Genomic DNA, 13,143 nt, shown 5'->3' on the forward strand with positions numbered 1-13,143 from the left:
GTCACCCAAGGAGGACGATATTTATGTGTAAAAGCATTAACACCACGGTTTAAACAATGACTCAGACACTCTGCATGACTTATATGCTAAATTGCAGCCTTTTGCAGATGTTGATTTGAAATGAATTCACTGTTGAGCCCTACGGAGCACCGTCCTGTATCTACTAACTGTAAGCATACGGTGCTGCAGTGAAACATGCACCAGCAGAGTTTTGTTTGCTTAAACTGAAGAAGGTGAAAGTCATGTACAGGACAACACAGTTCATATATATTATCAGATAAACGTGCTTGTCCTGCTTAATAAACCATTTCAGAACGCTGTGATATTACACAGCGTGATGTTTAATAATCATCAATCATCCTCATACAATCACTGTTTTACGTTTTGCAGCTGATCACGGTGGAGCCGAGTCAAACAACTTCATGAAGTCACCGGTGCAGTTTCGACACAGATTATTAGAGCATTTTTTGAATACTTACACCATTAAAAACAAACTTTTATGCGATATATCTGTTTTTGCTTTTATTATTAATATTATTGGTATATAACAAAAACAACAAAATAATAATAATAATAATAATAATAATAATAATAATAATAATAATAATAATAATAATAATAATAATAATAATAATAATAATTTGGACATTTATGAGAATGAAACCTGCATATTTTATGTGTACTGTGTATGTAAAAGAGTTGAAAATTAGCTACAACTAAACTAAACTAAACTAAACTATGCTAAACTCAACTAAACTAAGCTAAGCTAAGCTAAGCTAAACGAAATCAAAGCCAACAGTATTAAATGACATCAAAGTCATCAAATGTTGAAAATGAAAAGGCTGGATTGAGTTTATTCCACCAGAGTAGATGTGACAACTCGGTTTCTATACAGATAAATATAGTGTAGGCATTTTTTCTTCATAACTACGCGATTAAAACTAAACTTTTATGCTATTTTTCTTGTTATACGTGCATATAATAATGATAGTTTTTGGTTTCACGAGAATGAAAGTGTTCTAAAGCTCAACAAGAGACCAGAGTTGAAAAACAGATATAAACTTTCTGTGCACTAAACTAAACTAAAAGAAGCCATGACTCTTAAATGTGGTCAACAAGCTCCTACATTTTAATCAGAACTATCTAATTAAGTATAAATAAACACCTTTACAAACTGGACCAGCCTTTAGTACCTGACAGTTATTTGTTATTAAACCGGTTTAAGGATTAAAACACAATCCTGCATCGGATTTTTAAAGCAGATTATACGTTTTTAATGGAAAAAAATCCTAACGGGCAAAGTTCTAGCTGTAAAATAATGCAAGTAAAAGCACATCTAAAGTGTAATCATGCACAGAACTTGAGTCAACACAGTTGTATTCTACCTCGGTTCTCTAAGCCTCACATTTTATTGCCTCCTGATTCATTACGACGGAGCTTTGTGGCTGGATTTCTGTTACATATACGTTGGGAGAGTTTTACCGCCACCTCCCTCGAAATAAGCGTACACCGTGGCTGACACGCAGTCTAATCATCTTACAGGAGTCCTAAGTCTTTATCAGCATATATAGTATATTGGGACTTTAAAAAAAAAATCACAGCAAGCTCACAGAAAAGAGCATCAAGATAAAGCTCTGAAATCCCAAACCGCGGAGCTCTCCTAATCCCCCCACCTGCATTTTCCGCAGCCGTCAGTGAACAGCAGCCCTGCATATCGCCTGAGAGGGGGATTTAGTTGTAATGCTCTCAGAAATACAATGCATAAAATCAAGTGTCAACTCTAACAAGCTGTTCTCGGGGCGGATGGGCCGCCCTCTGGATCCAAGCGGGGTCCGCGGCGTCGTTGATCCCGCAGTTACCCAAATTTCAGAGACAACTGTGCAAATCGGGGATAACCTGCCGAAGCCAGACGGGCTTTTTCGTGGGGGCAACAGCTGCTTAAGTCCACGTCGCTGCCTGCCAGAGAAACTTTATCAGGGGAAGTGGAGGTTGAAATTTTACGGCGGCTAAGCCCCCTCCATCAAATTGCGAAAACAGAACCTTGTGGCACGGCTCAGGGCGGATTTGGGAGTTTGCTCGGTGTTTTCTTGGCGGCGAGCGTTAATATAAAAATAGAAGAATGCAAAGACCTTCGGATGCTGCTGTCCTCATGTGCCACTTTTATTCCAAAAGCAGGATCCCGAATACGATTGTTTTCCCTCAGAATTCGACGCTTTTAAAAACGTGAAGTTTTCTCACAACTTTGCCCCACAAAAGTTTGTTTTTTTTTCCACTCTGCAAACCATCATGTATCTGTTTTGTATCTCATTTGTGAATTTCTCTGCTGCTAAAATCGAGAATATTTGCAGCGCCTGAGCTTCTTTAAACACATGACATCTTTTGGGTAATTCCAGCCGGTTTATTCTCCTCTCAGATGTCTTTTCATCTCCAAACTAGTTTGTTTGCTCTACTATGGCTGTGTGTTACTACGCATTTACATATCGCACGATGTATAAGCTGGAGTGGCAGTATGCTGCTATATGAAGAGGCCTCAGTGTGCAGCGGAACTGGAAGGGAAAAAAAACTGTGAAAATATGTGACGAGCGTTTTGAGGAGATGAACTGAGCATCTGTGTGTTTCATCGTTTATTTATTGTTTTAGGGTTTTTCCAGAGTTACACTTTAACTTCTTCCTACCGTCAAGAAGGAGCTGTTTTCTGCAGTTCTGATGCTAACATCTAGAAACTACTTCACTTAATTTGCACAGAAAAGTTCACTGGATGCATTTCGCTGCAACAGATTCTCAGGTGAGGGGTTCAGTGTCAAAGCAGGCCAAACCACAAGAAATCCAAAGCTGAGTTTACGTTGTTTTTGATAAGTGTTTATGGTCTACTAGTTGGTGGCAAAGTGGTCCAACCAACATCCCACTAGTAATGTCACAATGCCACTTTGAAGTTTGGCCCATAATAGTTTTGGCATGAAAGTTTAGTAGCAAACTGGACCAAGCCAAAGGAACTGCTGACCGTTATATCGCAGGTCGTTGCAACATGTTTGTGATTCAAGATGGCAGACAAGCCCAGTGAAAACTCAACTCGTAGGTACGGTAAGGAACCACCACCAGGCATCTATTTCTACCCCATGGTCCTCAGAAGTAGCTCTAGTTCCATTTGATGACCCATTTAAACTCTTCAATGCTGTTTAGAAGACAAAAGTAGTTTTTTCTTCAAAAAGTAGTAAATGTGTCACTCAGCAAAAGAAAAGGCAAAATGAAAACTTCAATAAGTCATCACTACGTAGCTGTTTCTATCTCTGGACAGTTGAAACATCTTCGGATGCACAGAACGACTCCTCCAATGACCAGGATTTATTTTTTATGCAACATAAAATTTTGACTCCAATTTTCTCTAAAACATGAAATGTGGTTTGGCCCACTTTGGTACCCCAACCCCCTCCTTTGGTTCCTGTGTATGTTTTTGAATCCACTCCCTATGTTTTTGTAGTTATTGCTAAAAATCATGACCAAAAAGAAAAATGCAAAACCGAAGATATAAAGTTACATAAACGTTGCAAACAGTTCAAGTTTTAACATCTTTGCATGAAATGTGGACGAACAGGGTTCAAAAAAGTGAGTTTCTGTTGTAAAATGACAGAAATAAACAATGTTTAAAGTGGAAGAAATGCATAATAAATGTACATAATGTACAGTTAAGAGGCCAACTTATAATTAAAGTTTGCTTTTTCTGCAAAATTGCATGAAAATTTTATTCAGATATCAGGATTTTTTTGCAGCTTTATCTAAAATCTATTACATCATCCACCGTTTCTTTTCATTCATGCATGCGGTTATCACTTTCCTCCATTCGAGTTTTATTAATTTATTCCTTCACTTATTAACCTGCTTAAATATAAATATGTGGATGAATCTTTGCAGCAAACATCTTGTTCTGACAGTAACAACCAGCGGACTGTGGGACTGGAGTGTACGAGCGTCCACTTGTGCAGGATGAATACTAAAGTCAGATTAGCGTCTCCTGCAGCCTGCTGCGTTTAAAACAACAAGCTGCTGCTGATCTGAGCAAACACAGCAGATAAGCTGATGTTCCAACAAAGCTGCGATTTTTAAAAACACAAGTGTGTCGGCGCGAACCGCTCGGCCGAGAGCACTAATATGCTCAAAGTGGTGATTTATTTAGCGTCGACTCGTGTTTTTTGCGGGTCAGAATGACACAGATTTGTTTGCTGAGGATGAAACAGAGATCCAGTGAGTCACCCGTTTTTGGAGAAGTTTTTTTTTTTTTGGTCTGGTTTTGTTGCAGCTGCTTTTTGAGAAAAAAAAAAAATTGTAATCAAGGCTTGAGGAAACGAAGAGCTGATGACTCTTGTTGTGTCTTTACGGTTCGTCAGTTCAGCTGCTGGAAAGTCAGAACGTCTGTGTGGAGTTTGGCTGTGTTCTAATGTGTGTAGTCTGAAGTTAAGGCAGATTCTCATCATGATTCTACATTATTACACTGATTATTTATTCTGACTTAAAGTTCACTCGACTTGAATTAATTTCTGCTAATCTTAAACATGATTCAGTTCAGAGCTGTATTCCTGCAGGATGACGTGATGCAGAGGAAAGTGTTGGAACTTACAGTATCTAGGATTTTATATTTGTTATACAGCAGAAAACAATTCATTTTAATCAGGTTTATTAAAGTTCTTGCGACGCTTTACATTTGAGACGCTGATTTTTTTAGTGTTTCTGAATGAAAACACACATTAGAAACAGAAATATTCAGTTCTGGTGCACTGACTGTACATAAAACTACAGTTTAACTACTTTAACTACTTCAGCTGACGACTTTAAAGGATCACTTCAGCTCCACTACATTTGTTTGACAGCTACTAGTTGATTTACAGATGAGATTTTTAATCCAAACGCTCATAAAATACGAGAAATGAACACATTAAAATGACACTTATTCTACCTAATCCTTTGACTTTTGAGACTTTAGCTGCACCTTGAAGACTAAACTGCTGAACTTTAACCTACGATAAATGAAGTTTTAAAAAGAAAAAGTTGGTTTTACCGCCTTGTAAACGCAACCAGCTTGATTAAATGGTTGATGTGTTATTATTTTCGGGCCGACACAGATATTGATTATTATTATGACCAATCCAGGAGACCAGAAGCAAATAATTGGAACTGAAATACATTTAAAACAAACCTTCAAATTCAGAATAAGACAAACTCCAACACAAAACTTGTTAGAAAGATTTTCAAATGAATCCAAAAAGTAACAATACTGATAATCAGAAAAATAAAAAGAACATCAGATCTGAAAATCAATCAATGATAAACTTTTTCTGCCTTTAAACACCTGAAGGACTGTTTTTGTTTTTTCATTTCCTGTGAGTTTCATAATCACACGTGTGAAGCCGACTGATCACTTTGCGTTTATATTTCGCTTTAGTTTGCAGAAAAGAAGCAGGTTTAGAGGAAAAACTTGCTCGTATTCTTCGGTGTCAAGTAAAGAAAAGGTGAATTCATGTGAAGGTTTGATGAATTTCATGCGTTCAGTTGTGTGTCTGCACAACTTTTCATTCTGTCTTTACATGAGTGTGTTTTAAAGTGCTTCCTTCGCACCTTTTGAGCCAGAAATGACGTCAAATCCTCATTTTTTTTAAAACAAGAAAGTGGTGGTTTTTTGGTCGAGCAACATGGTGGAGGGCTTATTGTATATACAGTACACACACACACTAACACACACACACACTAACACACACCTCAGCTGGCATCTTGTCACAGCATGCAAATGTGGACAAAGCAGAAGGTGTAGGAGCGCATATTTTTTTACTAAATGCAAGACCTCTTTTTTGGGGCGGTGAAGACCTCGGAGGGCTTTTGCGTGTCCGTGTGTTGTCCGTGTGTGTTTGTGCGACGCCTCCGGTGACCGACTTCACGGGGGGAGAGGCTGCACACTGTCCACTGCTCTGTCCGCACACTCTCTGTATAATCACGTTCCCTGTCGGGCCCTATAAATCTGCAAGGGCCCAATTAAAGATGGCCTTCAGCGCGTCCGCCCCTACCAGCAACACACACACACACACACACACGTGTTAAAAAGACCAACCAAAAAAAGACACAAAAACACCTTTTTTTATCGGATGTATATTTGACACAACAGATTGCAGTGTAACACAATAACAGAAATGACTAGAAATAAAAAATTATTAAAACAAAAAACAAAAACAGTGTAAAAACTCAGAAAAGAGCGTCGTAATAAAAAGACTTTTTTTTTTTTTTTACATTTTTTTTGGGGTGTGTTTCGGTTGCGACTCGCACACATTGTGCAGCTTGTGCGACTCGAACCTGGACTTCAAGGTGCTACGTGAGTATAAAAGATACAATCAAGATAATAAAACGATAAATTACATTGTGCCAAGCAGGAAGTAGTGCATGCAAGTCACACGAAACAAATTTGGTGGAAATGTTGACAAACTAAAAGCTAAACTGATAAAAAAAAATACAAAAATACTTATTTTTTCTTGTATAAAAAAAGGCACAATTCAACTTTTCCTCCTTCATGTACAACCACTATAGTAACGACACAGTGTGTAAATGTTGCATGAGTTCGGGTTAATAACATTCCTGTGCTTGTAACGTAAAAACATTTCCAAAAAGGAGCCCGATGAGCCGATTAAATGTCTGCAAAAATTATGCAAGAGGCTAGAGAAGCGTTTAAGTCGGACATAAACACCAGCGCACCCCGAGGATTCGTTTTATTTACGTCCAATCGGGACGAAAGGAGGAAACAAAGGATTAATTAGGGCGTCGTGTCGCTCGCCGAAAATGTGAGCCGCTCGCCCTCAAACTTGACGGTTGCTGAACTTATTTTTAGTGTCATTTGATAAGCTTCCCTGCTTGCACAGAGACATCCCACTGACCCAGCCACTGGTCATTGTCTATACCGCTTCCCGTCAAAGCCGGCACGCTTTGTCAGGTTTCGACTCGAATATCCATTTTGCATCTGAAGTACGGTATCCGAAGTGACTGGATCATTCGAGCCTTTTTCTTCAGCTGCTGCCCCCTTTTTCCTCCCCCCCCACCACTGTTTTTTCCGCTCGCACTGACATCATTTGGGATTGGCGTCGTGACAGCGCGCTTGAGAAATCCACAATATACATAAATATATATTTTTTGGGGTTGGGTGCGGAGGGAGGAGGAGGAAAGAGGGGGGACATAATTTTGTGTAAATGAACAATACTTATCCGTCCGTCGCATCCGTTGCTTTGGGTTTGCGTTTTGGACGTCGGCGCCGCTTTTTTTTTTTTTCCCCTTCCTGTAATAGGTCATTCAATGTCAAAAGGCGTAAAAAAAGAGACAAGCCGAGTCTTCACAGGCTGCTGCTTGCTGTTGCCTTTAATTATTTTAATTAAACTTTGATATTCTGGTCGCTGAGGGAGCCACTGGAGTTGTGATGCGGCCCCCTCCGACGAACATCTATCTGTATCTTTAAAAAAAGTCCGAACTGATGGGCCTGTTTGTGATGCGCCACGCCTTAGCGAGCACGGAGCAGACTGCGCCGAAAAACAGGGGCAAAAAACACCAAGCGCCATGTCAAGGTCTTAAAGGCATCAATCCCTCAAACGTAGCTGGAGCTCATCGTGGTCAGGAGGCTGTCCCGCGGTCGAATAACGCTCTATTAATTTCCCTTGTCCCGAGTGCATAATGAAAAGAAGGTGTCTTTAAAAAAAAAAAAAAACTAAAGGGCAAAGTCTTCCAATACCTTGGGGCGTCCTGTCTACAATTTTTCATGCGTGTGCACTTCTCAGTGTTAAAATGACAAGATAAGCCAGTCAAAGAGCAGCCGCCAGGCATCCGGCACCGCTGAAGTTGGAGAGGAGTCGTGATGAGACGTTGCCAAAAGGCAGCCGACTTCTGCACTTGTGAGGCCCACTGGGATTATTCCGACTTCCACGCCAAAGGCAAACGGCCCCCTTTCTTTCTCTCTCTCTCTGCGTTTTTTTTTTTTTTTTTTTAAAGCTTCCGTCTGTGTCCATGAAATTAGGTTTTTCACAGAAGGCACAATATGGTCAGAATATGTTAAGCCTTTGGTGCGCATGAAAAGCTAACCGAGTCTGAATGCTTCTGCTTTTTTTTTTTTTTTAAATGTCTTTTCATTAATTAAAATTTTAATAATATATATATCAAAAAAAAAAGATTTGGTTGTAAGGAGAAAAAAAAAAAGGTAGTAAATAACTTAAAGAATATGAACATTTCACCCTGTGTGCTCCTGAGGGCAGAGAACCAAAGGAGGAAACTTTGTGCACAAAGTGAAGCGGAGTGAACTGATAGTGGTTTCAGCTGCAGATTACACGTCTTCAAACAAAACGAAACAATAAAACCTGAAAGTCTTCTCTGGTCCACAGCGATCAGCACATGTTGGTTTTTCACACAGCAGTTCTTCTTCTTCCTCTACTAACGCTGCACACGGTTGAAATTCATACACCGACCCTGAACATGAAACACACACACAAAGAGAGAATTAGAACTTTTGTAATCAACTTACACTTCAGATTTCACAGCAGTTTTTTTTTTTAAAACAGCAAATAAGACATTTATTTTCATATTTGCTGATGTTTATAATCATCATCTGAAAGTTTTTCCATCCAAACTAAAAGCCAGAACAATCTTGGAGACAATAGTTTAATAGTTGGGTCTGTGATAACAGATGTTTGGATTAAAATATGAAATAAACAATCTGTATCAAAATTACCTTTAAAAAGTGTAGAAAAACATCATTATTAATAATAGTAATAAATAATAACATTCAACGTTTGCACATTTTTTATATTTTATATATATATATATAAAAAAAGAAACTGCTATAATATATCTACATATCATTTCATTCTCATTAAAACAGAATAAATGGCAGAAAAAAAGTTAAAATATTTGTGTTGTTTCTTTAAAACACCCTAAAACATTTTTTGATGTTAATTTAAAAAATATATATTTCAAAGATCCAATTATTGTCTTTAAGTTTTTATTTGAAAATAAACATAAAATAAGCATCAGAAAATAATTTAATAATAAAATGTGCATGTCATCAAAAACTTCCCAAAACTTATTTATATCGTAATCAAACATCTACTGTCAAAAATTCTAATCATAAATCACTGTGTCTAATATTTTTATTTAGAATTAAAGAAAACAACAGCTTGTTTTTATTTGTATATATGTCTTCCAAAACACTCCCAAACTATTTTTAAGAACAAATAATAAAAAAAAGCTGTTATCAACGACACAATTATTAAATTATTGTCTTTATAGCATTCATGTAAAATTACAATAAAAATAAAGATTAGAAAAGTCTTTCCATATTTGCATGTACGTCTTGCAAAAGACACCAAAACTAAGAATTAATGAAGGAAACAAACTGATAAAGATCATATTCATTGAGCAGCAGACAAACATAAATATGAAAACATTCTAGAAACTGATAAATCCATGACGCACATTCAGCACAAATGAAGCGAAGCTGATCATTTAGTGTCAGCTGAGATCAAACAAAGCATCAACTGGTGAACCTGCAGCAGCCCTTCTACTCAAAACGCCAGCACAGCTCCACAAATGAGATGTTGTGTGTGTGTGTGTGTGTGTGTGTGTGTTGTGTGGTCTATCCGAGGCTCAGCAGCAGCAGCAGCAGCAGCAGCAGCCTCCTCCTGCTCACCAACAGTAGGCCGAGCGGCACCAAGAGGGAGCTCTCACACAGCGAATCCCAGCAGCCGCTCGGCCTCCAACCTCTCGGCTCCCTCAACCTCCGAGTCTCTCCGAGTCTCCGTCTGCAGCAGCGCTACGCTTCACTCGTCATCGGAAAATTCGCCTGCGTCCTTTGACTCATTCTAACATGTTTTAATAGCAGCTCAAATCACAAGAAGCGCTTCCTGCTCCTGGTCGTTTCTGCTGATGCGGTTACCGGTTCCTGCAGACTCTCTATTAACTGTCCCTGAAGTAGTGTGATGGTGTTTTCCTGTCATATGGCAGAACTGACCCGTCTTCTAACACGTCTTCTAGGATCAAAGAAAAGGAAAAAGGCTCAAAAACTAAAGAAAAGCAGGTGGTTCCTAAAATATGGGCCGACAGAGTGAAGCTGGCAGGTGAACAGAGACACGTTTCTGTTGCTGTTAAAGCTGCAACCATTATTGATTAATCAATTAGTCATCAACTAGGAAACTAATCAGCAGCTAGTGGGATAATCTGCTGAAGGATTTGAGAAGTTTTGAAGAAAAATCCCTCAAAATTCAAGACCTTTAAAGATTTACAGGTCAAACAACTGATCAATTAGATTAAAAAAAAATAAGATAGAACTCGACTTATCCTCACAGTTTATTAAAGAAAGCAGGAGAATCATTTCTGTTGCTATTAAAGCTGAAACGATTATTGATTAATCAATTAGTCACCAACTAATAGACTAATCAGCAGCTAGTGGGATAATCTGTTAAAGGATTTGAGAAGCTTTTAAAGAAAAAATCCCTCAAAATTCTCAGATTTTAGCTTCTTCCATGTGAATATGTTCCATTTTTTCTTCCTCTACGACTGAATATTTCTGGGTTGTGACAAAACGAGGCATTGCTGAAATCTGACATCTTAAAGGTCAAACAACTGATCAGAAAACAGGTTAACAGACACTCATTTCTGCAGGAGAATTGTTTCTGTGTCTGTGAAAGCTGCAACGATTAATTGACTAATCAATTACTCGTCAACAAGTAAACTAATTACCAACTATTCTGCTAATGAATCAACCAATTACAGCAGTTTTTAACGATGAAAAATCTCAAAATTCTCTGATTTCAGCATCTTAAATGTGAATATGTTCAGGTTTTTATTGTTAAATTCTGTAGACCAAACAACTAATTGATTAATTAGAAAAATAAAAAGACAGGACTTGACACGTCATCACATTTATACAGATGAAAGAGAGAATCTGAGAAACATTTCTGTTGCTGTTAAAGCTGCAACCATTAACTGAATAATCAATTAATGGTCAACTACTGAATCAATCGGCAAACGTTTTGCTAACTGATTAATGGGTTTGAGTAGTTTTTAGGAAAGAAAAACCTCAAAATTCTCTGATTCCAGCTTTTAAAATGTGAATATGATCAGTTTTTCTTCTTCTATGACTGAATATATTTGGCTTGTGGGCAAAAACAGAACATTTGAGGAAGTCATCTTGGCTTTTTTACATTTTCAGACCAAACAACTAACTGATGAATGTGGAAAATAACTTTATTAATCCTCAAGCAAACTCCTGAAACTCTGGGATCAAACCAGGGACCTTTAAATCTTCACTGTAATGCCTCCAACTGAGCTATATCACCCTAAAATCAAACAATCAACAGTGTAAGTAATGGCTGGATGCAGCTCTGCTGGTTGTGCAGCTGCTGAACTGAATGTACACCAAAGTGCACATGTACAGAATGAGGCAGCATGTAAGAAAAAAACAGGATTTGTAGTCATTGTACGTCTGAATAAGTTGGTTTCAACAGCTCACACGTAAGATTTCATAAGGAAAACTACTTTGTGCTGCTAAATCGACCTTTAATGGACTAAAAATGTGCCAAATATGGTTCAAAATGAGGTCAAAGAGTGGGAGAGCAGAGGAGTGAAAATCCAACACATGCAAACGTTTCTGGATTTTCCCAACAGCCTGCTGCAGAATGTGATGGTCAAAGCATCCTGGGTCTGATTTCCAAACTGATTAGCTGCTAATGTGGAGCTCTGATCTCCTAAGTGAGTGTGTTTGGACTAACATTAGCATTTATTCATGTGTCCAGACGATGCTGTCTCCAAAGCTACAGTCATGTGTAGACACTGGTTGACATTTTAAACTGATTTGTGATCTTCAGGAGGACGGTGAGTGTTCTGGCGTTAGATGATCATAATCAGTGCAGGTTTGTTCCCTTAATAAGTCAGGTTTCTGCAGAAATGCTGTGACTAGCAGCCGACCACAATCGTCTTTAATTCATCGCCAGCTCACGCCGAAGCCGAGCGTGGAAGGAAAAATTTCGATTTTAACTTTCCACTTTCAGAAGTTGTGAACTGGCACAGCGATCCGTCTGAAAAGACCTGGTTGATTTGCAGAACCGAATTTGCATCGATATGTGCACAGATTTGAGCTGCACATCTGCTTGCTTCTCTTTCTGAGAAAACAAAAGCACATTCTTGCACATGCAGGCCTGGCAGAGCGCGGGGCCGACGCCAACTATTGAGGTATTATGGACACAACAACAAAAAACAACCAGAAAAAAAAAAAACAAAAAACTGACCAGGACGCTGGCTGCTGAGCGGGGAGCTGTGCAGCCAGCAGCTCCTCTTACAGTATCTGCTCTACAGTCTGGCTCGGGAGCAGAAGTGTGCATGGACCGACTGTGACAAGGGCTTTAGACAAGCTGGAGAATCTTCCATTTCTCATTATTTGGCAAGGCTGGTGGGTGTTTGGTGGAGGGGTGGGGGGGCTCCGCTCCGTCTCTGCATGGTAAGCCCCTCGACGTGTACCCTCTGCAACTAATCTCACACAGTCAACAAATAAGGCACATCAGATGCTGTTTTGGCCGCGGCCATCAGAGCGGCTAAGTTCAGTGGATTTTGCGGGTTTTACGGCGCGGGGACTCGGCGGAGGGGAGCGGCGCTGTCGGCGGCGGCGGCAGGATGGCAGGCGAAGCAGGGGGATCTGGTGCGAGGGCGAAGCAGGTGCAGCACAATACGGTCAAACCCATTCCAGCTCCCCTGTTCCCCGGATGAACGGGGCCCCGGCTTGGCAGCCGGCGCCGCCTTGTAACCGGGCCATGTTGGAGAGACCGAGGCCCACCTGTGCCACCCGGAGCGGCACAATAGTCTGAATATGTCAGCACGGGATGTCGGCGAGATGTCATCAGACGGACGGACGGCCGGATGAGTCAGGTGCAGAGATGTGGAGGTGAAGAGACAAGAGGAGGAGGGTTGGAGGGAGGCTCTGATTAATCAGGTTCATTACTGACGCTCCGCCGCTTCTCCGCTGACACAAATGAAATGTATTGAATCGTGACGTCAAATTAAACTGATTGCAACAGCAGCCGTTCTTAATATACCGGGGAGGTGCAACAAGGCACAACAAGCTGTACTGTCATCATCCTGCAT

The 13,143-nt window shown here is 39.7% G+C and overlaps 1 protein-coding gene across 1 annotated transcript in view; it reads right to left on the reverse strand.

The window, feature by feature from the left end:
* Window positions 1-6,116: 6,116 nt before the first annotated feature.
* Window positions 6,117-13,143, reverse strand: part of LOC103364580 (anthrax toxin receptor 2-like) — a 72,782-nt gene continuing 65,755 nt past the window's right edge. Inside the window, exon 7 of the mRNA XM_008291731.1 lies at window positions 6,117-8,478. Within this exon, the coding sequence (XP_008289953.1) occupies window positions 8,443-8,478 (36 nt within the window). The 3' untranslated portion in view covers window positions 6,117-8,442. The remainder of the gene's footprint in view (window positions 8,479-13,143) is intronic.

This window comes from Stegastes partitus, unplaced genomic scaffold (genome assembly GCF_000690725.1).
Source record: "Stegastes partitus isolate 25-593 unplaced genomic scaffold, Stegastes_partitus-1.0.2 Scaffold759, whole genome shotgun sequence".
In the NCBI taxonomy this organism is placed as follows: domain Eukaryota; kingdom Metazoa; phylum Chordata; class Actinopteri; family Pomacentridae; genus Stegastes; species Stegastes partitus.